The sequence below is a fragment of the Trachinotus anak genome, unplaced genomic scaffold (assembly GCF_046630095.1).
Source record: "Trachinotus anak isolate AG129_WGS33_773 ecotype Australia unplaced genomic scaffold, CSIRO_AGI_Tana_v1 ptg000013l, whole genome shotgun sequence".
NCBI lineage: Eukaryota > Metazoa > Chordata > Actinopteri > Carangiformes > Carangidae > Trachinotus > Trachinotus anak.
The window spans coordinates 3576246-3602877 of record NW_027273864.1 but is presented as its reverse complement, the minus strand read 5'-3'; the positions used below and the strand labels follow the sequence as shown (position 1 = coordinate 3602877).

General features: G+C 41.6%; 1 protein-coding gene and 1 long non-coding RNA gene across 2 annotated transcripts in view; one reads left to right on the top strand and one right to left on the bottom strand.

The window, feature by feature from the left end:
• Positions 1 to 14281, top strand: part of LOC139630999 (uncharacterized) — a 55568-nt gene extending 41287 nt beyond the window's left edge. Inside the window, exons 10-17 of the mRNA XM_071494912.1 lie at positions 2824 to 2970; positions 8407 to 8730; positions 8825 to 9106; positions 11265 to 11588; positions 11683 to 11967; positions 12229 to 12561; positions 13254 to 13336; positions 13459 to 14281. Coding sequence (XP_071351013.1) covers positions 2824 to 2970; positions 8407 to 8730; positions 8825 to 9106; positions 11265 to 11588; positions 11683 to 11967; positions 12229 to 12561; positions 13254 to 13336; positions 13459 to 13689 — 2009 coding nt within the window. The 3' untranslated portion in view covers positions 13690 to 14281. The remainder of the gene's footprint in view (positions 1 to 2823; positions 2971 to 8406; positions 8731 to 8824; positions 9107 to 11264; positions 11589 to 11682; positions 11968 to 12228; positions 12562 to 13253; positions 13337 to 13458) is intronic.
• LOC139631000 (uncharacterized) lies at positions 13399 to 15549 on the bottom strand. Its single transcript, XR_011693260.1, has 3 exons — positions 15415 to 15549; positions 14219 to 14350; positions 13399 to 13620 (listed from the first exon to the last, which is right to left on the bottom strand). It is a non-coding gene; the product is annotated as an uncharacterized lncRNA (long non-coding RNA).
• Between the last annotated feature and the right edge of the window lie 11083 nt (positions 15550 to 26632).

The window sequence follows — 26632 nt, the reverse complement described above, 5'->3', positions numbered from 1 at the left end:
CAATGTTGTATATGTTGGACTAGTGGTGTTAGAATATGTCAGAGGCAACTGAATCTGGGCTTTTACAACTAAAATTTTTCTCTGGTGGGGCATGCCCCTGGACTTCCCCAGCTGCCCACTTGTCCCACTGGCTGGCTACTCCATATCCTTGTGGGAAGCCCTGACATAACAGCAAGGCTCTCGTCTGTCAGACTTTACCAAATCACAGTTGTCAAGGGTTACTGTTAATGTTAGTTCAAACTGGAGTCTATATCAGCCTGAGCAATGACCAGCATCTCAGTTTTATCTGAATGAACAGAAAATGAAACGGTTCAGCTTCTACAGGCAGATACAGCTGGGTATCTTCAGCACAGCAGTGAAAATTCACCCAAAGACGCTTTACCTCTTGGCCAAGAAATTGTCTTTGCCAGTTTCTCATCCATTTTCTAATCCAGTCGCTACATTGTTTAAATTGCAAATACAGTTGTGCGCCTCTTGGTCTTAAAGACAGGCAGAAATCTGGACTAGTCATCTGCTACAACATTTCTAAGAACCAAATAGTTACCTTTAATTCTGCTCTCCAAGAAGAGCCCCCTTCTCCAGGGTGATATCAGAGAGTCACAGCTGGAGTAGTTGATGGGCATGTGGGGAGGGCTGGTCTGGTGAACATTAGAATACAGCCTCAGGAGGTTGGAGCTTCTTTGTGGCATGTTGCGTGTTGGGTAATCAGTGTCTCATGGACATGAATGAGGCTCTGCAGAAAAGTGTTCTTTCTCATACCTGGTAAATCCACCACAGTGTCGACCATTTATTACTAAGACTAAATTTGTTTCACCACAGTTTCATAATAAATTGAAGATTTATTCACACTTCTCATCATATGATATAACAGATGTTAAATGTTGTGATTGGTGCCGTTGCTTTATCATGGAGCTGAACGCAGCACATTGATTTGCTCAGTCTTTCCTTTCCTCTCAGGACACAGAGCTGCTGCATGTGCTGGGACTGGGCTCACTGGTCAGTCACAATATGTGATCAACTCGCCACAAATAGAATCTAATTCTGTGTGAAACACTGCACCATTATAATAGCATCTGCCAAGGCACAAGCGCTCTTTAACCGTCTAGTTTTGGTAGTAAGAGGTGTAACTGAATTGAGGAGACTAGACAGAGTTCACTGGGCTCGTTGCTAGCATGAAAGGAGCCAGGACCTCTGGTAACCACTCACCAAGAGCAGCTAAAGTTGACAGACCAATGTGTTGAGTGGCAAATACATTTTAGACTAATGTTACGAGGACAGGCTAGCATCAACTCAAATTTGATAAGTTTGTGATCTGACATAAAAGATGTGATAGAAGAGAAAGGCTGCACTTAGAGGATCAGAGGCCTCATTAATACTGAAGTCATAAACAGAATCTTACCACAATGAGTGACAAGGTCTGAGATAAATTCTCCAAATTCTCCTAAAAACTGTCAGGGCCAGGTGGTCTGCAGAGTCCCACAGGTGGAATGAAGCTTCATTTAATGTTAATTAAACATTTGTTTTAAGCCATGTTTCACAGAAACCAGTAATATTGAATTTTTTATTGAATATTGATATCATTTATTGGCAAGGCTTCAATAGATAATGACCTGATACATTAACAGTCATTTTAAAAGTCTTGTTGAGGCTGGAGTCAGTTTTCAGTAATTGGCCAATCTGTAGTAACTAGTAGATGATGTATCTACTGAAATAAGACTTCTTGTGTTTTTAGTAGAAAATCTGGGTCACCTGTGCATGCAGCAGTGTGGAGATACAATTGTTATTACCTTAGGAATTTTGTATTGAGTGATTTTATCAAGTGGTTTGTGGTACACAATATGTTATTCACATATTTAGGGACCTTGTGAGTAATATGGCAGCTCATTACAGTGACAAGCTAGCCAGTGGTTCAGTGGAATAAGCCTACTGTACGTACCATCAGTACCCAACGTGGGTAAGAGACCAGAGACAATTGACTCCTACACATCTTTCTGTGCACATCAGTCTCAAGCATCCCTGCTGGTAGGGCGGCACAATTAATCGAAATAATATGGAGATCAGAATATGGCCTAGTGCACTATCCAAATCACAGGAGCTGCAAAAAAATGCCCTGGCCTACAAATCATCTTCTCCAGACGTAAGGGAATATGATTGTTTGGTATAAGAAACGTCTCTCTAGCAGAGGCACACTCTCTGCAAAAGCAGAACAGCTGGCACAAACCATCATAACACAGTAAGCAAGTTAGCATTAACTGTAGGTAACCAGAGGCTAAACTAGGATGCTAGGGTAAGAACTAAGCTAACAGGGCAGCAACAGTCTGGGTGCTCCCAAGCATTGAAATGTTTAAAAATAAAAAGTATCAGGTCTAAAATTATGTGTTAGTGCACAGTGAGTAGAAGATGATGAGTAAAGTTAGAGAATGAGAAACAAGGAGGAGCTCACAATACTTGTCAAAACCATGGAGAATCATCATCAAACACCACAGGAAGCAGCACCTTAAAGTCTACAAATGACTACATCTGTCGTATATGTCAGTTCATGTCCTGAAATCAAATGAGGCATGAATCAGGTCTTTGGAAGTTGATTCTAACTGTGGGCTAAGAAAGTCAGACTAAAGCCTGGGATATGCTTTAGCACAGAATCAGCAGTAATGTAAAGAACATGATTTCCAATTCATGGTGTTAAATATATACAACCATCAGTATAGTTTGTCATGGTTTAGTTTAGGCTCAGAAAAACACAATTTTATTACTTTGCAAACCAAATAGTTTTTTGTTTTGGGTCTATTTTTTAGAGACAGTATTAACACATTTTTCTCTCAGGTGTGAAGGATGCTGACAAGGCAGCGCTGTGGTCCATCGCCTCTCATCCCAAAGAATCTCACATGTACCATATTCAGGAATTCCTCTCTCTCCCGGACATCTTCAACAAACTCACCATCAACCTCTGTTACAGCACTGATATCTCAGGTAGGCAAACATACAGTGGTACATGTTAGTGTAGCAACTCTGGCAGAGTAAGATTCAAAACATCAAGTTTTTTCCTCAAAGAAACCAGGGTCAGCTCAGCAGTCCAAAAAGGCAAACAGTAACGGGCAGGAAGTAGGTGAAGATCCAAACACCAAGTAACAAACCAAAGGGCGGACATGAAGCGACACAAAGAGCCCTTTTCCACTGCATGGTACCGGCACCACCCGACTCTACTCGTCTTTTTTGGTTTCTCATCTGGCAAAAATTGTGGATCGTACCTGGTACCTGGTACTTTTTTGGTCTCACTCCGCTGAAGTTTCAAGTGAGCTGAGACAATAACAAAGGCTCTAATCAGCTGAGCGACTGTACCCTGCTCACTGTAGCCTGTAACATGTTGGTTGTTGTTCTACACTAGCACAGAAACCCACAAAACCACACCGAGGTCAATGTAGGAGTAGCAGACGAGGACAGGAACTGCAACGATGCAAATGGTAAGTACACACAAATAAAACGGGAAACAGATACTGAAAAAAAAAGGTTACTGGGTGTCACAGTTATCACCACACTGACCCACTGGTGTCAGAATTAGTCTCAATATATCAAGGTTTTCAAAGCTGTTATACACCAGACAAATTTTGTTTTCTATCAGTTTGATTTAAAGTTGTCTTGAGTAGTAAAATAGTCAAGAGAGAAATAAAATACAGTGTCATACCAGATCCAAAATATGCTGCAGTTGGATTCTGTCCTACAAATTATGCTGTAATACATCACATTGAATACTTCCATCATGGCCCTATGATATCTTCATTAGACAACACAGGCTGTAATTGTAATGCCATATTATGTCAGGCATATATTATTTGACCTTAATTTAACATAGTTTCACTTTCTTACTGGTAATTTGTAGTGGTGGGCGGATCGATCCAAATATCGATAGTATCGATACCAAGTCGGTATCGGATCGATACTAGCCTGGTGAGATCGATTCTTTACTTTAAGTTCCGCTCTTGTTTGCAATGCTGCGGTTCCGGCAAAGAGGAAACAGGTCACGGGACTCGCTCCTGTGTCAGCGCAGAGCAGGCGCACTGTGTCCCCCCCCCCCCCCCCCCCCCTTCCCCCCCCCCCCTTCCCCCCCCCCTTCCCCCCCTTGTGTTTAGATGTTGCGCCGTCACGTGAGTCACGTGACATGACTTAGACGCGCAAAGCAAACAAACAAACAAACAAACAAACAAGCAAGTTACCGGCTCAGGTTCATCAGCGCGCACAGAGAAAATACAACAGAAGGATGGCAGAGAGGAAGAGGAGCCGTGTGGCTGGATTTTCAAGCCCAAAACGAGACAACAGCAAAATGTGGGATTTGTAAAAAGCTAGTCAGGTATAGTGGAAACACCACCAATTTATATAAACATACAAAAAAACATCCGAAGGAAAACATGGAGCTACAAAAACGGAGTGAGGAGGAGAGAAATCCCCCACCCCCTGGCCCCGCTGCAAGACCCCCAGTCCAGAGGCAGAGGTCATTGGCAGAGGCCTTTCAGCATGGCAGAGAATATCCAGGCAGGTTATAGTGTTGACAGTAACAAAGTGAAATTGTTATTTATTACTTTAGCCAACTCAAAAAGTTTAATTTATGCTAAGACCTTGATGTAATACATTTATCCCATTGAAATGTGTTAAGAAAATGAAATTGAAATTTAATTATTTATTAACATTTAATTTAACATTTAATTATAAACTTTGTCCTAATTCTGTCCTGGGTTTTAACTATTTAATAATAAAAAAGGAAACATCACAAAAAACACTTAAGGTCATGAAAATTAATTGAGATTTAGCAATTCAATGACGCATCCACCTTATTTATTGAAAAGTATCTGTATCTGTATCAGTATCGGTATCGGCGATACTGGCCCGCATTTACTTGGTATCGGATCGATACCAAAATATGCAGTATCGCACACCACTAGTAATTTGTTGCTCATTAGAAGAAAACTGTCCCGTAAACTAAAGTCAAAGCTCATCTGGTCACATCTGGTCCCTCCTCCATCCGTACTTTGTAGTCTGGATGTTGACAAAAGTCCTGTGGAGGTGGTAGGTAGCGATAGTTTCTACTCCCATCACACACAAACATTAGGCTATGGAAGCTACCAACACATTACATCTTTATTTACCACTGTTAGAAACGTAATAGACTTTTACTGGACTCATGAGATTCTTATTAGATCTTATTGTGTCTATTATTAGACACTTGTTGGACTTTCTTAGAGGGTCATTTGGAACTGTACCATCAACTAAAGTGAAATCAACCAGCATATTGTGGTTGAGTTGTTACTGAGTAGTTCCTCATTACTTCATCATTATACCACAACAAGATCCTGACCATCAAATCTGACACTGCAAGTTTCCAAACCAGTATTTTAATCATAATATTCAGGCCACATATTTAAGCACAGGAGAGGAAGTGATGTTGTACTGAATATCAGCACGGCTGTAATTCGGTCGTAGGTACGAGGCTGAAGGCATGAGCACCATATCAGTGAACAGTAATAAGCAACAACAGATTATGTTTTGTTTGTTTATTTCATCATTTATTTGAATATGCCAACACAAATAGTTCCACGACTGGACTGGTACTGGCCTGTTGCTAAGCAACAACTAAAAGCCATCTACTTTGTATGTAATTTTATCTGTATGTTTCCATTTATTGTGATTCGATGGGTTAACAGCTCCATCAGACTCTACGTTGCTCCATCGTTTTCTGCTCTCTCCAGTAACTTTTTAGTCAGTTTTCAGACCTTAAGGACAAATGCGTTTTTTGTTTATATTTTCTATTTCCACAACTCATGAATCACAATTCACATCTTAGTCTCTGTATGTTTGTATGAAGCATCTCTCACCCTCGCCTCAAGTCCCACATCAGATTTATGACAGCTGGTTTACTCCCAGAGGAACGGTGGTAAACCAGAAGCTGTCTGTCACCACTGTTACCCTCCTGGGCTGCAGATAGAGGGCTTTTGCCCCTGGGGGAAATTTCCTCAGGTATTTTTTGAGCGGTTACTACCTGACACAACCACTGGATGCAGACTCAGTATGCACGAGTCACACTCGAAGATCAAAGGCAGGGTCTTTAATACAAGCAGGGTTGATATACAGGTAGACAGACAGGTCAGGCAAACAAATTCAAGGGGTGAGGCTAAACTCGAGGTCAGAGAAGAAAATGATCAAAACACTAGAGCCTAAACACAAGGAGAATGCTGGAATGGTGAAACACTTAGCTCCATTCTCATCACATTTTAGGATGAATGAGTCAGGTTTTAGATCCTGATTCCCCTCTTTGCCCCTCTATCCAAACTGCAACTGAATATCGTACAAGACCTTGTTCAGTAAACCTTTTGGATTGTCTGGACTTAGTGCTGCAGAGCATTTTATGATGCACTGGTCTTCAGGTTAAACTGGGAGCTGGTGTGTTGTTTTGTCTTTCAAACCAGAGGCTCGTTGATATAATGGTTGAAACCAGTGTAGCTGCTGATGCTGTAGAGATTCCCTTCAGGTGTGTGGATGGATCCATAAAACTCCCTTAAGACGGTATTCAGCTCGGTCTTATATGGATAAATAATCACATACATGTTATTTTCTGATCCATTAGTGATGATGATGACTTAAAAATAAGTGTAATAAACAATATATCATTTTAACTCATCTCAAACATTTAGCCATGAATCTGAGTGGAAAGACAATTACACAAAATACAAACAAAAATATATAGAATGAGTATTAGTATATTTACACACATCTATTTAATAAGTGCTGGGAGATTGTATAAGGAAGTGCATCAAAAGTGCAAGAGATTCTTGAAAATAGAGAGGGATGCCCCTGCACTGATAGAACTTGATAGCTTGTTCCACCATCGGGGAACCAATATTCCAAATGTGCTCTTTTGGGACCACTGGACACACGTAGCTTGACAAAGCTACCTCCCAATTCAGCGCGAGCTAAGAAAATAACACAATCCATCACCTACTTCATGTGCAAAGACCTGCGTCCACACAGTGGTGTGGAAAACGAGGGCTTTTGTTACATGCTCAAGACAGTGGGACCCAGGTATGTGACACTGTCACGACGTTTTTTCACTGACACAGCTGTATCCAGGCTCTGCAGTGAAGTGAAGCATAGTTGAGGAAAGTTTGAGTACAGCTGAAAGGGTTGCATTAACTTGCGGTATGTGGATGTCACGAGCTGTGGATTCATATGTGACTAAAATATGCAGTTGAAAAAAGGTGATAAATCGCAATATATTGCAATATATGTTATTGCAGTACTCAGCATATCGCAAAATGTTTAAAATCGCAATATCGTATCGTGAGTTAAGTAACGTGATAATATCATGTCATGGGGTCTCTGGCAATTCCCAGCTCTAGTCACATAGTGTGAGCAGAATCATCTGCAGCTCAATGTGACAAAAACAAAGGAGCTGGTGGTGGACCTGAGGCTCAGTGTGGACACGGTGGAGGACTACAGGTAACTGAGGGTCAACACAGACAATAAACTGGACTGGGATAAGAACACTGAAGCCCTCTATAAGAAAGGCCAAAGCCGTCTCTATCTGAGGAGGCTGAGGTCCTTCAACATCTACAAGAGCCCCCCTACTAATCCCCTCCTCCAACTACAGCAGCTTGCAATCGCCAGGGCTACCGGCACCAGGATGTCAGTGCCCCCTGCTGCCTCTCTCCTTCAACTGCAGCAGCTTGTATTAGCTAGGGCCTTCTTCCTCCAACTGGAACAGCTTGCGGTGGCTGGAGCTCATGGCACCAGGATGCCAGTGGCCCTCCCTCTCTTTCATAGCTTGTGCTTCTCTTCTCTCTCTCTGTCCTCATTCTGCAGGCGTCTTTGTTTCTGGAGCAGCAGGACCCAGATCTACCACTACAACAAGCATTATTACTGTTATTACCCCTGTTATTTATTATTATTATTGATAACACTATTTCCTATACTATATACAGCTATTCTTGGTCTCTCTCTCTCTTTCTCTCTCTCTCTCTCTTTTCCCCTCTCTCCTCCCCCCACCCTCTCTTCTCCTCTTAAATCTGTCGAGGCAGATGACCACCCACCCTGTTGGAGGTTTCTTCCTGTCCTCCCCCCTGTCACCAAGTGCTGCTCTTTGTGGGAACTGTTGGGTTTTTCTCTATAATAAAGTAAGGTCTCAACCTGACCCTGTAAAGTGCCTTGAGATAATGTATAATATGATTTGGCGCTATACAAATAAATCTGAATTGAATTGAATTGAACCACAGCAGCTAGAGCTCCTGGCACCAGGATGCCAGGATCCTTTGCCTCTCAGCACCAACCGCCTCTGCGTGTTATATCTATAGCTGTTGGCGCCCTCCCCCCACTGACTTACAAGGCCTCCACATCAACTTCTCTCTCTCTCTTTCTCTGCAGACTCTGTCAGGCTGGTGGATGGGACCAGTCTGTGTTCAGGCAGACTGGAGGTCAAGCCTCACCAGTCTAACCAGTCTCACCAGTGGTGGTCCTCAGTGTGTGAAGCTGACTTTGACCAGCAGGATGCAGAGGTGGTCTGTAGGCAGCTTGGCTGTGGGCCTTCTTCAGTCCTCCAGGGGGTGCTCTATCGAGAAGTGGAGGCTCCCGTGTGGACCAAAGAGTTCCAGTGTGGAGGCCATGAGTCTGCTCTCCTGGACTGTAGAAGCTCAGGCTCAGCTAGAACCACCTGCTCACCTGGCAAAGCTGTTGGACTCACCTGCTCAGGTAGAAGAGGAGCTGCAGCTTTGATTTGGTTCATTTCTGTTCTAATCAAACTCACTTCACTTGTTCTACTGATGACTCTCTTCTTTGTGTTCAGAGCCTGTCAGGTTGGTGGGAGGAGCCAGTCGCTGTGCAGGTACACTGGAGGTGAATCAAGGAGAGTGGAGACCAGTGGATGGCTATTACTGGACCCTGAAGGAAGCAGCTGTAGTCTGTAGAGATCTGGACTGTGGATCTGCTGTTTCAACAAGACGCAGAGAGCAGTCCTCAAGGAGGTCTGTATGGTGGATCAGGTCTGAGTGTGTTCAGTCTGGATTTACTCTGAGGGAGTGTTCGGCATCAGATTCCTCTTCCTCCATCCTGGAGCTCAACTGTTCAGGTAAGCTTATCAGTGATGTCATCTGAGACAGTAATGTCAACAGTGTCTTTCTTCCTCTGTCACAGTGACTGTGGCAGAAATGTACAGTGACATGTTCTCAGGTCATAACTTGATCTCCTTATTTGGTAGAAGAGGTGGAGACACAGTCTGGATGTTTCTGGATGTGGATGTTTCTGTATCAGACTCACTGTTGTTGACCATCACACCTTGCAGACTGTACTAATGTTGGAACTGCTTGTGATCGTGACTTCTTCAATCCAAATGTCAGTGAGGACCAGCCTACTGTTTCATACCGTACACAGTGCAAAGTTGTAGTTTAATTAATTTCATGTAGTTTTTAATTATATTCACCAAAAATATATAAAGTATACAACTTTACATGATTGAGGCACAATTACATTTGCGATTTTTGTAAAGGCAATCAAACCTAAAAACTATTGAATCATGAGAAAGTTTCACACAGAAACACAGAGCGTTGCCGTAACCATAGTAACTCACTCACATACCTGCCACCAAGCCCACGACCTGAGAGGAGCATCATGGGAATAAATGAAATAACAGATCTGTGAATAGTTCTCACTTTGCTCTGATGGTTTGAAGAACTCTCTGCTGCTCTGTCTGTCTGTCTGTCTGTCTGTCTCTCTCTCTCTCTGTCTTTCTCTGTCTGTCTGTCTCTCTCTGTCTGTCTGTCTGTCTCTCTTTACTTTACTCTCTCTCTCAGGCAGTCTGTCTCTCTCTCTCTCTCTCTCTCTCTCTCTCTCTCTCTCTCTGTCTGTCTGTCTCTCTGTCTGTCTGTTTTTCCATCTGTCTGTCTCTGTTTGTGTCTCATCTAGGGTCCACCTTAAACTTTCACTTACGGAGCAGAATGGTTTTTGGTGTTGGTGCTGAAAACGTCTAATTTAAGGAATAGACTCAGACTCCAAAACAGAGACAGCATTCAGCAGCAGCCGGGTTTTATTGCCAAACTGACACAATTCTTTGACAACCAAATATGAAAAACCATCGTACAGTTCAGAGGTCCATGCTTTTATAACCTGACCAAAACAGGATAAGACTAGTCCTTGGCAGTATCCCCATATCCTGTTTTCCACCATCACAACGTGGGAGTGACACCGTGTCTCAGTGCAACCCCTTCTCATGGTGTCATTAATTTCACTCTTCCAGGAATCTTAGCAGTTTTTTTACGCTCACAGCATGTTCTTGGCAGTTATCAGAAATTCACAATAGCCAGAACACCACACCCCAGGTCATCACAACCCAGGTCCCTTACATGACCTATACACACACATACATTAGTCTATTATAGTGTATATCAGCTTTCCACCAATTTTCCACCACATTGGCAAGCTTGGTTGGAGCATTGTACTCGTTGGGGCTTCTGGTAGAACACATCACATGATGACCAAGGGAGATGCGTTGCTGCCCCTCACGAACGCCTGATGTCTGCTCTGTTTACCAAACTCACCTCGTCTGCTTTTCTTTTTTCAGAAAATATCAGAGTAAGCTCATTTTCATTGGAGCTTTAGACTAAATGAGCGTCTGCTAAATGTCAATATATCATTGAATTCTGTAATACCTGCACGGAGGGCGCTGTCAAATCCCCAAGGCGTTTGGTTAGATTTTTTATTTAAATTTTTTTTGCTGTGGCGCCAGAGATTTTGGCGTGCGCATGCAGAAATGTTACCGGTGGAAACAATGATTATGATGATGATGATGTCTGTGGTGTTTCCAAAGTCAGTGAGTAATCATGTAAAATAATTGTGATCTCAATATTGATCAAAATAATCCTGATTATGATTTTTGCCAAAATCAATCAGCCCTAGCTGGTCACGTTCCCAATCTTTAATTTATTATTAGATTATTAAACTATCTATGTTCATTGATTTTTTGTTGGTGTGTGGTTGTGTTTTTCTTTTCCATCTTGACTTTCTTCTGTGTATTTACATATTTAGTTGTAACATCATGTGGGAGTTCTTGCTCAGTGTGCTTTGTGTAGAATAAGATGCTCTGTTATTAGTGAAAATGTTGAGTCCAGGTTGTTGGTTGACTAAAGTCTTTACAGAGTGATTAAACACCTGGACTGTGATGATGACCAATGATATGAAAGTTTGAATTATGGTAAATAAAGGTGAATTTTAAATGTTCTCTCTCTCTGCAGACTCTGTCGGGCTGGTGGATGGGACCAGTCTGTGTTCAGGCAGACTGGAGGTCAAGCCTCACCAGTCTAACCAGTCTCACCAGTGTTGGTCCTCAGTGTGTGAAGCTGACTTTGACCAGCAGGATGCAGAGGTGGTCTGTAGGCAGCTTGGCTGTGGGCCTCCTTCAGTCCTTCAGGGGGTGCTCTATGGAGAAGTGGAGGCTCCCGTGTGGACCAAAGAGTTCCAGTGTGGAGGCCATGAGTCTGCTCTCCTGGACTGTAGAAGCTCAGGCTCAGCTAGAACCACCTGCTCACCTGGCAAAGCTGTTGGACTCACCTGCTCAGGTAGAAGAGGAGCTGCAGCTTTGATTTGGTTCATTTCTGTTCTAATCTAACTCACTTCACTTGTTCTACTAATGACTCTCTTCTTTGTGTTCAGAGCCTGTCAGGTTGGTGGGAGGAGCCAGTCGCTGTGCAGGTACACTGGAGGTGAAACAAGGAGAGTGGAGACCAGTGGAAGACAACGAGTGGACCCTGAAGGTAGCAGCTGTAGCCTGTAGAGAGCTGGACTGTGGATATCCTGTTTCAACAAGACGCAGAGAGGAGTCCTCAGAGGGGTATCTATGGAGGATCAGGTCTGACTGTGTTCAGTCTGGATTTACCCTGAAGGAGTGTTCATCATCATCAAGTCGCTCTCCTTTCATCCTGGAGCTCACCTGTTCAGGCAAGTCCATCAGTGACTAATATTTCTAATATTCCACAGTGGCAGTCAGTAGATTCCACTGGACTCAACTGAAAACGTAGGACAACAGCATCCTAAAGGTCAAAGGCATTGGTTGAGACACCCCCGCCCCGCCCTGCCCCCAAACAACCAATACCTGCAGTGGGAGAGTTTGACCACTGATCTTCCGGATCAGGACATCTGGGCCAAACTCCAATCAGAAACTGATGATTAACATTCAGCCAATCATCTCTCTGTTTACAGAACTGCTGGTTCAGCCAGTCATCTCTGTGTCCTCCTCCATGGACAGGGTCTCTGAGGCCCAGCAGGAGGGGTATTCTCGTGTGTTCAGGGGCTCCAACTTCATCATCAACTGCTCCGTCAAGCCACAGTACCCAGGAGGCTTCTTCCGGCTCACCTTCCCCTTCTCCAGCACAACGCACAACTACACCCAGCCTGCTGTCAATCACTCTGCCCACTTCCTGTTTCCTGCCGCAGAGCCCACCCATCAAGGAAGCTACTGCTGTGTTTATCGTGTCTATGTTTTTGGTCATACCTTCTCCTCTGAGAGCCGTTGGCTGCGCCTCACTGTCTCAGGTGAGATGAAGCACTGAGATGTGTCCACTTTAAAGATGTAAACAATTTATGGCTCTGCAACTGTGCCGTCATGGATAGATTACCGAATAGGCATATGGGGGACAGACCCAGGGGCCCAAAAGGCTTAGGGGCCCATGGACCTGTGTCTTTGTATCAGATGACTGTTCATGTTTCTTATTAGAAAGTTATAGAGCTCAGTTAGAGACACAAAATGGCCACAAAGAGATGCTAACAACCACCACTGGTGTGGGGGTCTTATACAGCAGTGACCCCCCAGAATAATCAGATTGGTGTTTGTGACCCCCCTGTGTGGTTTAATGCTTTGTGGTGTCTAAATATTTTGGCATATGATTCCTCTAAAGCCCACAGCTGAGCGAGTGGGTGTTTGTGCTGGAATGGTGGAATGAGTTTGGTAAAATTAGGGGGCGTGTGAAGGTGCGGCGCTGTCCCAAGTATTGAAACTGAGCAGACACCATCGATGGACAGACAGAACACGTCACTTAGCTGCAGCACGCCTGCTGCTTTCTAGGTTGTTAAAATAGCCTTCGCCCCGATTCCACTTTGTATTAATGACAACCATCATCATCATCATCATCATCATCATCATCATCATCATCAGTGTACAGAGAGGATCAGACGACCTTGTTCTCTAAGAACTGAATTAAACAGCGACATGTGTTGTATTTCATCAGATCCCACAGGTCCTATCATCAGACTGGTCGTTCTGCCGCTGAGTCTGCTGTTGATGATCACTGTCATCTATTTCATCCTTAAGGTACCGAACACATCTCTTTTGACTAGAGGACTGTCGGACATGAAGCACTCAGCTTGTGTGTGTTGAACTGCAGACAGGAGGGATGCACCTACTCACATCTGTGCGCTGCCATGTCTCTCCAGGCCACCAGGGAGCAGAAGCCAGGCCCACAGGAGACCATGGAGCTGGATTATTATAACCTGGGTGTTTCCAGAGCTGAAGGAGGTCCAGCTGAAGAGGAAGGAGTCACAGCTGCCCAATCCCCATTGGCTGTTGCCATAGCAACTGAGGTTGTAGTATGGACCCTCAGAGACAGGATAGGAGAGAGGGAGTTCAGTGAAGGAGGGAATCAGCCAGTGTCTCAGGGTCAGTAAGTTACACAAGTCTTCTCTAAGTAGGACAGAGGGTGTGAGACTGTACAGTGTGAACCAGTAGAAGGATGTGATGTGGTTCCATGAAAAATAATTGTATTAGGACATGTAGTTAGTGTGATGTAGTACAGGGTTAAATGGGATCTACCAGGAAGGAATCCCTGTAATGTTTAACTGTTCATCTGTCTTCTTCAACGATTATGCTTCAATAAACGCTTCTGCTTAAGACACCTGGGTCTCCTGACATGTCTTCCTTCACAGTCAGGTCTGCTTGTCAGATGGTCAGATAGCCTGAGAAACCCCCTCCCTCCACACCTTTCCACACCTCAGGAGGATCTGTGCTCACTCATTTCTGTAACTCTCTGAAACGACAATCTGAAATTCACCTGCTTCATGATTGGTCAGCTGTGTGGAGGTGAGGGAGGAGCCACTGAAAAGCACTGAATCTGAAAATGAGCACCTTTATCTTTAGTACAGTGTTTATAATGTGTGTTCGAGCTGGTTCCTGTCAATGTTGCTGGCACCATCCTACCTTAAGGCAGATAGTTCATCCAGCTGCTTCAGTGTAGGTCCAGGTTCCTGGAAACCAAGCGGGAAGGCTCAACATCTACTGGAATCACTGGATCTTCTTCACTGGATCTTCTCAGTCAATAAAAGACCTGAGCTGCATTAACAAACAGGATTATAGTCTCTATTCTGCTTTTCTTCTTGTTTCATCTGATGTTTCTCTAATGTTGTATAACATCAAACTAGATCATAACAACATCAGAGTCAGCAAGGACTGTTCTTACATTTACAATCTTACACTTTATGTTTGTCTCTCAGGTGGTTTGCTAAATGCTCGTGTGAATATTTGCATACAAACCACAGCTGCAGTCAAAAGAAGAATTGCATACCAAAAAGGAACAAAACATATTGCTCCCCTCCTCAAGGACACCATGCCCGCCTTTTGCTATAATCTTGAGAGTGACTCCCAACTGTAGATAAGCAGTCTCCTCCTTTACAGCGCTATAAACGTTTCATGAGAACTCTGTATTTTGAACATTTTATACTGCAAAGGCTGCATGTAAACTGTTCCCTCGCTGCAAGTTAATAATAAACACTTATGGATTACAAAAGTGACTCCTGTATGTGTTTTTAAAAGAATTTTCCTATCAAGGACTGAATATTAAATCTTATATATACTGACATTTATTAGTTACTCTCTGGTTCAACTTCCAAACTCTCAGTGACATTAGAATTATTTTATTCAGACAAAATATTCTTAGCACGTATTAACACAGTACAAATATCATACATATAATAACTGTTAGAATATTTGTGTAAACAATGAAACATCAAGCCTGCAAACTTTTCTCTCTCAGTCAAAGATAAACTATTTTTCTATACAAACATAGAACCTGTTTCACCACCTAAGTGAGCACAATAATTTTTCTGAATGCTCTTAGAAACAGTTAAACTAAATTCTGCAGTTCACCATTTCTTCTCAAAAATACAGTTGGTAAATCATGAATGATGTCCAGCAGCATGGGGAGCCAGTGCTTTACTCCACAGTTTTGACATGGTGAATACTAACATGAAACTCACATTTTAAACATTAAATACGTTTCCCTGTAGACGTTTGATCTTCACCAACCACAGTAAAATGCTAGAATCAGCTTTACATGGAAATAACTTTGTTGTTATCACACAGCTAATCTAGAAAAAAGAAATGAGGAGATAGCTCACCGAGGCAGGTGAAACGTAGCTAATTGAGATGAACCCGTCACTTCTGTCACTCCCGTGGCTTCTACGATTGAGACGTTTCACTGTCATCTGAAAACTGCTCGACTTTAACAACTGCTTTCACTTGTTCTAGCTGCTTCTCAGCTTTAGTGAAGCACAACGTTGTGTTAGATTTAGTAAAGGCTGGGACTGTGTGAAACAAAGGATTTGTCACAACTGTAATATCTAATAACAGAAATAAAATCATTAACTTTAAACTTAAATCAATAGTTAAATTGTTCTATTTTGGCCCAGCAGGGTTACAACAGTTCAGAATCTCACTAATTGTTCTTACCATTTGTAAACTCTAACTTTCCACTGACAACTTGTGTCCTTCTGGCCTGAGGTCCCAATACAACACTGAACAAGGCCTGTTCAAATACAGAGTAGACTGTCTACAACCCCACAGAAATGACTCACACAGGTGCAGAGATGGAGTAAATATGAGGCTAAACCACAGATTAATCTGTCTGATTTCTTCATAACTGAAATTTAAGTCAGTATAGACTAATGATGGATGTGTCACTCACCGTTTGTTGTCTCTGTTTGTCCAGCTAAAGTTAAAAATAGACATCAATTAAAACGATACTGAGGTGAAGTGATATCTCTCCTTACATCTGATCTCAGAGCAGCTTTCTGTCCCATAAAGGATCTGATGCCAGTTTGTATTCATCATGTAATTTACTGCCCTCTGGTGGTGGCAGCAGGGTTTTGTCTGTGAAGCTAGTTTGACTCCAGCTGTTGTATCTATCATCTCTGTCATGTTCGTGGCTGTGACCGTGTCCTGTTGACAAAGAGCAAGCAGGAGCAAGTGGAGAGGATAGCAGCGTAATGTCAAACCATGACAGTCCTGAGTTTAGAACAAGTGTGTTGTGTTTTTATCTGTGTATATTTGTTACTTTACCAGAGGGACAATAACATGAGAACAACCAAGGATGAACTATTGTTTCAACAGCATCAGTTCGTCTTATAAAACAGACCAATACATGTGAAATTAGTGCAGTTCCACTGAACCACTTTAGAATACTACAAGTTTCCAGACTCAGTCTGGTATCAACTACAGCACAAAGAGAAAATCACAGAGATGACATACGTCTGTTTGAAGCTGTAATCATCTGTGGCGTTTCAGTCACATCCGACAACATTTCTCTGAACACTGGTAGAACTACTAAAGACAAATCTACTGCAAACTTCAGAAACTGCAGTACTGATTTTCTTCTTTAGTTAATGAGCAGACATAGCACCAGTCTTCTGCAGGACCAATAGGATGTTGGTTGGTTGTTATACTTCCTGTCCTTGTCTGGTTTCCCACCTTTGTGACTGTCTGCTTTGTGTTTCCCCTGTGCCAACTCACAGATTTGGATGTTCTATTTTTGTTCCTTTGTTGTGCCTATTCATACATTTTAATAATTCACATATATTGTTCTTGCATCCAGAACAGTTTAGTCAATATTTGTGAACATGCACCACTCTCTGGTGACTCACTGCCTCCACCACCCTCTGACACCCTCATGTTCATTCTGCAGGGACATCAAGTAAGACGTGTGCTGAGGTCGGTGAGCCTGAAAAAGGCTGCTGGCCCCGATGGAGTACCGTGCAAAGTATAGAAAGCATGTACTGACCAGCTTGCTGGGGTCGTCACAAAGATATTCAACATCTCCCTGACACAAGCCACCTCCCACACTGCCTAAACTCAGCCGACGTTATCCCTGCCCCTAAAAAGCCAGTCACTGCCGGACTCAACAGCTCCAGTCCAGTTGAACTCTCATTGCTGATCCAGTGCTTTGAGAGTCTGGGTCTTCATAGCAGAGCCAGCCTACTTCCCCCCTTTGACCCACATCAGTTTGCCTGCTGTGCAAACAGATCCACAGAAAAAGCCATCACCATCAACATCACCATTAGAATCCCCATCAGCATCACTTTATATTACTCATCCTCATTCTTCATTATTGGAAAGGACCTGTGTTTTCACACCGAACAGGAGCCGTGCTCCTCATTTCTTTGTAAGCAGAACTGACAATGAGAATAAAGTCCTTCTGATAAAACTATAAATCAGACAAAAAGGAACAAATTCAGAGCCCCTTTCATTGTGTATGGAGCTGTTCTGGGTTTGATCACAGTTACGCCCTCATTGGAGGGTTAACGCTGATTTCTAGCTTAAAAGATGGTGTGTGTTCACAAATAGTGACTGGAAAGAAATGGGTGTCGTTCCCGTTAAAATGAGTATGAGCATCTCTTACCCTTTTCGTTGTTGTATGACACCATGTGATCATATAGAGCTGACACGCTCATGGTGTAGGTAGAAGGTCCTGCCTGGATGCCTGCTATTAACCAAAGAACAATGTCTTCACTGACATGTTAAAGACTACAGAAAGTGTGGGACATCTTGGAGGACATAATAAAATGTTAGATATAATGCTAATAATTTATATTTTCAGTCTGAATTGAAGCTAAATATGTTTTAAAAGTATATTTATATAAGCCTTACACTGTGGGACAGTCCATTTGCGCAGCTGGTCCCAACACAAAAAAAAAGAGTTTATAGATATTGACTTTATCCATCAACAGTGCAATATTCAATTCACAGGAGCTGCTAAAGGAGCTGAAGGTAAAATGTGTTGTGCAAACAGTGTTTCAAGTGATAGGAGCAAGTGCAAGTATTTCTTCTCCTTCATAACTTCACTGAAAGTGAAAATAAAAACAATAGCCAATAAAAATGAATAAAAAATGAACAGGCCTGCGAAAACAAACAGTGAAATGGAAACATTCACACAGTAATTCCTAATATGGCCGCAGCGGTCTATACGACAGCAATCTATATAACAGGGGCCTGTATGGAGGAATAAATACTCAGACATCTTGTGTGTTTTATTTTAAAACTTTCTAGGCTTCAGAAAACATTTCAAACATATATTTAGGAAATGTCCTGGGCTGAGAGACAGCACTAATACTACCACATTACACAGTTGAGAAGTTGAAAGAAGTTGAAAGAAAGAAAGAAAAGCAAGGACACCTGTGCTTCACATACTCACACAGCCATGTCTGTGATGGTGTGGAAGAGCGGAGTTTTTTCATCTTAGCTGGGCGGGCTGCAGCACAATATCCAATCATAGGCGGTAAAAAATGCATCCACCGCAGTAACATATCTGGTCTAACAAATGATTGGCTAAGAGCGGTGTCAGATAAATATCTGCTTATTATTGGTTATTAAGATATTTGATGTAAATGTAGGAGTGAAAGCAAAAGAAGCGAGACATGTCACATGGACAGGTGTTTTGAACAACATTAAACAACTATTAAATTCATGGTCATTGAGAGGGTTGCGATTGAAAGGTAAGGTTATAGTCATTAATTCTCTGTTGTTGTCCAAATTTCATTATGTGATGGGAGCTTTAGCTCTCCCTGAGTGGGTATTGAATGAGGTAAGAGATGCTGTAATCAAGTTCCTGTGGGGAGGGAAAGGGGTTAAGATATCCATGAAAACGCTGGTAGCTGACTATGGAGAGGGGGGACTAAAATTAGTGGATTTAGATGTGAAACAGAAGGCATTAAGAGTGAAAACAGTGAAAAAATATCTATATGATAAGGTAGAGTATGGATGGAAGGGCTTTTTCAAAGATTTTTTGTATAGGAGTGGAGGATGTGGGGAAAGTCGGATTTTTATGAGATTCAAAAGGACCATGCTGGAAAGCCGACCTGTTGAGGTTTTTTTTTAACGTGGACAGACTTTATTGAGCATGTGCAATATGAATGTAAAAACATTAATCAAGTACTAGATCAGCCAGTGTTCATGAATCCCAAGATAACAAATGATGGAAATGTTTTGATTGACAGATTGTTCATACAGGCAGGATTACATTTTTTTTCTTTTGAGGGTGTTTTGATGTAAATGTGTATGTATATGTATTTATTGCAAATTGACAACTTTTGTATATCTTTATGATAAAAAATTAAAAAAACACGCCCGATCTCGTCCGATCCCGGAAGCTAAGCAGGGTCGGGCCTGGTTAGTACTTGGATGGAAGACCGCCTGGGAATACCAGGTGCTGTAAGCTTTTTCACTTTTCTGTGCAAACAACAGAGGACACTGCAGCTTCAGTAAACAGCACTGACTGTGCCACTGCTCAACTGTCGATCTCTGTGCAGACAGTGCAGCTCACAGTGCACAAACAACACTTTTTACCACATTACATATTTCAGTCAGTATTTTTATTTGTGGGATATATCCCCCAACAGCGTTTGCTGTTTGGGGGACTCTTTTAGTTGCAACGTTATTTTAAGGGGATACACGTATCGGTTATGGACAAAGGAAAGGAAAAGACTTCTGAGAAAAGGATGGTGGAGATTGGTGAAAAAGAGTAGGAAGACATATGATAAAAGATTAACAGTGATGAATTTAATTTTTGGAATATCTGGTTTAGGTTAAGATGAGATGATGAGATGAAGACTTTTTGTACTGATAGGTGTATTTTGGTTGGTGATTTTAATTTATGGTGCACAAGGCTAGATGTGTCTAGCAGTTTTAATTTCAGAAGTGATTCTTCAAGGAATGTTTTGTTTGATGTTATGCACAGAGATGTAGTTGATGTATGGAGGGAAATGGAGGGTGGGGTTTGGTGCTTGAATTCATGTTTGTTTAATGAGGAGGTATATAGTAAAAATATAATAAGACTTATAAGGGCTGATCAAGGAAATCCTCTATTTGAAGAAGTTTGTAAATGTCGGAAACAATGAAAAATAGAATAAAAAAAGCACTAGATATGCAAAAAAGAGGAATTTCATGAAAAAGAAAGGAAAATGAAGTGAAAGAGAAATTCATAAAAGAACTGGAAAAACTGGAGGATGATCTGAATCGAGATAGGACTTATTTTCTGAAATTAGAAGCAGAGATAGAAAAATATGAGAGAGAAAAATGTGTTGGAGCAGTCATTAGAAGTAGGGCTCAGTACGCAGTTGAAGGAGAAAAGTGTACACATTTCTTTCTCAGTTTGGAGAAAACTAAACAGGTAAAGACTTATATAACAGAGATATCAGATGGAAGTTAACAAATGTGTGCTGATGATTTGATCACTGATGAAATTAAAGCAGCAATATCCCAAATGAAATCCAGCAAGAGTCCAGGTTCAGATGGTCTGACACACGAGTTTTATAGGACTTTTCTGATATTTTGGCACCTATATTGTTGAAGGTGTATCACTGTATGGAAGTAAGGAGAACAGTTCCAGAGTCAATGGCAACAGGGGTCATCACAGTTTTGTTTAAAAAAAGAGGGAGTCCGTTAAAACTAGAAAATTATAGGTGAGAGATTACAAGATTTTGACAAAAACTTTGAGGACAAAAAGTTTGAGGGAAGTAGTAGGGACCTTAATGGCGCCAACCCAAGCTTATAACATACCAGGTAGGGAAATCACTGATGCCATATGCACAATTATGGATGTACAGTGCAAAGTATTCACAACGCTTCACTTCTTCCACATTTTGTCATGTTACAGCCTTATTCCAAAATTGATTAAATTCATTTTTACCTCAAAATTCTACACACAATCGCCCATAATGACAAAGTGAAAAAAGGTTGCTTGAAATTTTTTTGTTCTGTTTTTTTGAAGCAGATGGGAAAGTATCAGGGGCAAAAGTAAATGTAGAAAAATGAGAAATTATGTGTGTAGGAAATACAGATTTAGGAGCATGTGATATTCCATTTAAGGTAACAGAAGACTTTATTAAGATACTGGGTGTGAACATAGGAGTAAAAGCAAAGGAAGCAAGAGATGTTATATGGACAGGTATTTTGAATAAAGTTTAACAGTCATTAAATTTTTGGTCTTTGAGAGGGTTGTAAGGTTGTAGTCGTTAATTCTTTGCTTTTGTCTAAATTTAATTACACTATATTGCCAAAAGTATTCACTCACCCATCCAAATAATTGAAATCAGGTGTTCCAATCACCTCCATGGCCACAAGTGTATAAAATCAAGCACCTAGGCATGCAGACTGTTTCTACAAACGTTTGTGAAAGAATGGGTCGCTCTCAGGAGCTCAGTGAATTCCAGCGTGGTACTGTGATAGGATGCCACCTGTGCAACAAGTCCAGTTGTGAAATTTCCTCGTTCCTAAATATTCCACAGTCAACTGTCAGTGGTATTATAACAAAGTGGAAGTGATTGGGAACGACAGCAACTCAGCCATGAAGTGGTAGGCCACGTAAACTGACGGAGCGGGGTCAGCGGATGCTGAGGCGCGTAGTGCGCAGAGGTCGCCAACTTTCTGCAGAGTCAATCGCTACAGACCTCCAGACTTCATGTGGCCTTCAGATTAGCTCAAGAACAGTGCGAAGAGAGCTTGGGGAATGGGAACATGGAATGGGTTTCCATGGCCGAGCAGCTGCATCCAAGCCATACATCACTAAGTGCAATGCAAAGCGCCAGATGCAGTGGTGTAAAGCACGCCGCCACTGGACTCTAGAGCAGTGGAGATGCCAGTGCACAAGGCAAGGTCCATAAAGAGGATGTAAATTTGTTTATTTTGTATTGAGTCAAGAAGAAACTTGGCTCATTTTGAAAGGAAAAATGTGAATGTTGTGGTTTTGTTTGAGTCATTGATGAGAGATGTTTGTGATACTGAAATATTTGAGGATTTGTTTGAAAATTGTTTTGTGAAGGGATGTGGGCTCATTTTTTGTTGATGAAGATGATTGAATATTAGGTTTTCATTTTATATATATATATATATATATATATATATATATATATATATGATTCTCATGTACATACACTTCTGCTCTGCTACACAGCAGTTGGGTTTGGTGGTCAGAAGGTTTTAGGCAAATGCAAAAATGTAATCTGCAAAAAACTGGAATTAAACAACTTTGAGGTGATACAAGGACAAAATTGCAACAATATTGTTTGGTGTGGTGATTTTAATGGACACAATGTATTATGGTGGAGTGACAGAACAGACATTAATGGTCAGCTAATAGTTTTTAGATGAGAAGAATTTAGTATGCATAAGGATGGTAGGAGTACAAGAATTGGTGTGTGTGTGTGTGTGTGTGTACAGGAAAAGAATCTGGACTTGATCTTACCTCTGTGTCAAACACTATTGCATCAATATGTGATTGGGGAGTCTATCAGGAAGGAACTATAGGGAGTAACTACAACCTAGTGTGGTGCAAGATAAACATAGCAACTGCTGTGACCACAGTTAGCACAGGTGGGAATGGAATCTTTGAAATGGCTAATTGGGAGAAATTTGTAGAAGAAAGTGATAAATATTTAAGTCAGGCAATATAAAGAAGGTGGTGGTGCCATTGTGGGCCGATGAATGTAAAGAAGCAGGGAGAAATAGAAACAAGGCATTTAAGCTTGTAAAAATAACTCATTATTTCCAACATCTGATTCAATATAAGTAAGCTCAGGCAGTAGTGAGGAGGACGATACGATGGCAAACAGGAATGAAGAAGGAAAAAGGGGCAGAGAGAACAAAGTCTGATAATATAGAGGCGTTTGGTAGGAAAGGTGACATAGATCTCCATCCAGGATGTTCCTTTCAACTTAAGGGAAATTAAGAAGAGGACCGGATAAAAGAGGAAAGACTGCATCTGGTAAAGACGAAATATGTTATAGTATGTTAGAGCATTTGAGTGAAAGAAGTTTGGAAAAGTTATTGCTGCTATATAACAAAGTGTGATGAGGCAAGAATGCCAGGGAGCTGGAAAGAAGAAATAATAATTTTTCCAATATGGAAACCTGGAAAAGATGCTAGCAGGCCTGGTAACTATAGACCAATTGCCTTGACATCAAACATCTTTAAAGTGATGGAGCAAATGATTAATGAGAGGTTAATGTACCTATTGGAAAGTAGAGGTATGATGGCTGCATGTCAGAGCAAATTCAGGAAAGGAAGGAGCATGTAAGACCCAGTACGTGTTTAGAGGATGAAATAAGGAGGCTCAAGTAAATAAAAATAGTGTTAAAGTTAGCGATAATGCGGCTACTGATATAAACATAGTTTAAATTATAGTTAATAACAGTGACAGTAATTCAGCAGCAGGTGTTGAGCAGGATCATGGAGGCAGTTGCAATTGGAGAGTCCAACTCTACAGCTCCGGGCAGAAGGACCTGTTGAGAACAGCAGGGGGAAAGAAAGAAAGAAAGAAAGAAAGAGGAGGGGGTGGGGGTTCAGAAGGTTCACAGTAATTTCAACAGCAGAATGACCTGAGCTACACAAAAAATTGTGTTCTACTCAATCAAATACTTTTTCCAGATCTACTCCCAAATAAATGCCTTCGCCTTTAATGCCTCTGCCATATTTGTTTCTTTTACTGATAAAATTGTGTCTGATGTCTCACCCATTGATGCTGTATGCTTGTGACCACTTGACTATTGACGCAGTTACTGTTTTTAACCTTATATATTATAGTTATCAGTTCTTGGAGTGATCACCACTTTCCATTCTGTTGTAAATGTTAAGCAGGATTGGAGCCAGCTTATGTTTATGTCTATTGCTGTCATGATTTCTTTTATTGTAAAGAGGTGAGTCACACCACTCTGTCTTCTGTAGATATTTTCTTTTTGATGCTGTTTATTATTTCTGTCATTTTCCCTTCTTGTATTTTAATTTTACTTCGTCATTTCTTAATTCCCCTTCTATAATGTGTTTAGCTCTACTCCTGACCATTGCTCCCCTGTGTACCTCTTTGTTCCATGTTGATCTCATTAGTTTTTTAAATTTGCTTATTCACTAATGTTTTTTTGTTTGCTATAATTAATGCACGCTCTTTTAATTCTGTGTTCGGCTCCCTCCCACAACATCTTCTGACACCACCTGAAATCATTAGTTTTTGAATTTCTCCTCCTACAGGAGGCTTCAGTTGGGGCACCACGACCCTGTAATTCTGGAGACACTGGGCTCCCTCAACATCACCTCCAGAAGGAGTGATCGGTCCAGCTGTTAATTTCGTATTTCACCCCTTCAGTCAGTGACACGTCTGTAACTGTACCTAAACACATCTGTCCTTGATTGCTTTAATTTTTCTTGCACTACTTGTTTCCTAGAGTATTCCTTTTTTGTTGGGTTGTGTGATTTTCCGTAGATCTACCAGGTTATTGTCTTCAATTACTACTTCCATCCAGCTTATATACCTTGTTAGTTGAAACATCAGATTTATTGAGCGCTATGTTGAAATCCCCCATCACCATACTCTCTCTGTTACACCATCTTTCTGTTTGAAAAAGATTTTCCTGTGAATCTGGGTGACCTGATCCATTTCTGAGTTCAAGTCAGCCGTATGGGGAGTGGGTGGCAGTGCAGTTTTCACCAACCAGGGAACATTTTTGTGGAGCGCCCAGTGTCATACCTGAGGCAGCAGTTCAAAATAGGTCACTTGAGGCAGGTGGATTGTTCGGGACCTACTTCCAACTTCGTCCCTACCTCAGTGTGTAGGGCAGATTCGTGTTTGTAACGTCTGGGCTGGAGCTACACACCGGTGCGCTCCCTGAGCCCTCGCCTTCCCGCTGCTCTGCGCTGGGACTCTGTATCTCACCAGCGACCGCTGCCTCACTCACACACTCCATCTCTGCCTCCCCCGCATCACTGCCATCTTCGCTCCCACTCCCTTCCTGACCTGACTCAGACTCCTCCTGGATCTCATCACTTTCACACAGTTAGTTTGATTGATGTGGCACAGCTCACACCTCATCGACTTCCACACAATCTCATCCTCATCTCTCATTTATGACAAGTGAATTCTGGACAAGCTCTCAGGATGTGTCCAGGCTGAATACATACAATATATATACCCTTACCTGCCTGTCATATATTAGCTACCCAGGAATATTCTGGCCCTGTCTCTGTATTAAATTTGACATAATATGGGAGAGACTGACCCGTTTCATTAAACTGGACCTTGACAAACCTTGTCCCTTTTGCAATGCTGGTTCCAGGCCACATCATTCTCTTCAAGGGCAACGTGGCCTAAACACTCCAGCCACGCAGCTTCTCAAGGATTTCCTTGTCAGATATGTAGACCATCACCCCCAGGCAGGACACCACCAGCTCATCAGTGACTAGCTCCTTACTTTTTGCTCCTGTTTTGAATGCGTCCATTAGTCTCTTCTTTCCAGTAGCATTTGTCATTGTTCATTGTCATTGTATTTCAGTCTGTTTTCCTTGCTCGTCTCAGAAGTTAAAGTAAACTTCTGTCTGATCTGTTTCATCTATATCTGTAAACTTCTGTCTTCTATTATAGAACTGTCCATCAATGAGACCAATCATAACATGAGAATGATTATTTATAGATCACAGTCTTTACCTAAACAATCACATATTTTTTTCATTTACAGTGATGAGTGCATAGTAAATGTTTCAGTGCAGAGTCTCAGTGACACAGCCTCAGTGTTGATGGACAGTGCAGATTTTTATCTGAGCTGAGGATGACGCCTTCATGTGTAATATCTGAATGTCAGAGATCTCTGTCCTCACACTGTGCACACATCTTCACATCTTCATTAAGACAGGTTTTGATCAACAAGCTAATGGCTTGTTGGGATTTTAATCTTCTCCCTACATAAATTCTTTAAATGAATGCACTCCGATCTGCACTTTGATTTTTTATTTATTTATTTATTTATTTATTTAATTTTATTGAAAATGTGTTGGAACAGAACACAAATTAACAAGTATGGCCACTGAAAATAGTTAATTAGAACAAACACAGTCCTGTGTGCGTGTGGTGACATTGCTTTATTCGGTGTGTCTACCGGTTTTAATCCACTGGTCTGTTTGTTATGGAGGGGGGGGACACCTCTGCGGATAATTTGCCAGGCAGTAAAAAAACCTCCTGAACGCCTGGTTCATAAATTAGCAGTTAGTTAGATTAGCAGTCTAAGATCCCAACCCTTACCTGATGTTCTGCATCTGCCTACAGCGTCTGCAAAACGCTGACTTTAAATGTGAAACGGCTTTCAGTGTTTTAAATGGTTATAATAATCCTGATCTGTTTATTTTGGAGAAGAGGAGACCTCTGAGGATAATTCAGCTCCAGGTAAAAACCTCATAAAACCCTCCTAACTTAGAAAATTAACTGATAACATTTTGCACATTTTAATATGTTTGTAAATGCACAGTCCACGTAAAATTTGTAGTATGCATTCAAAATGTATTCACTAGTGGATGAAAGTCTATAAT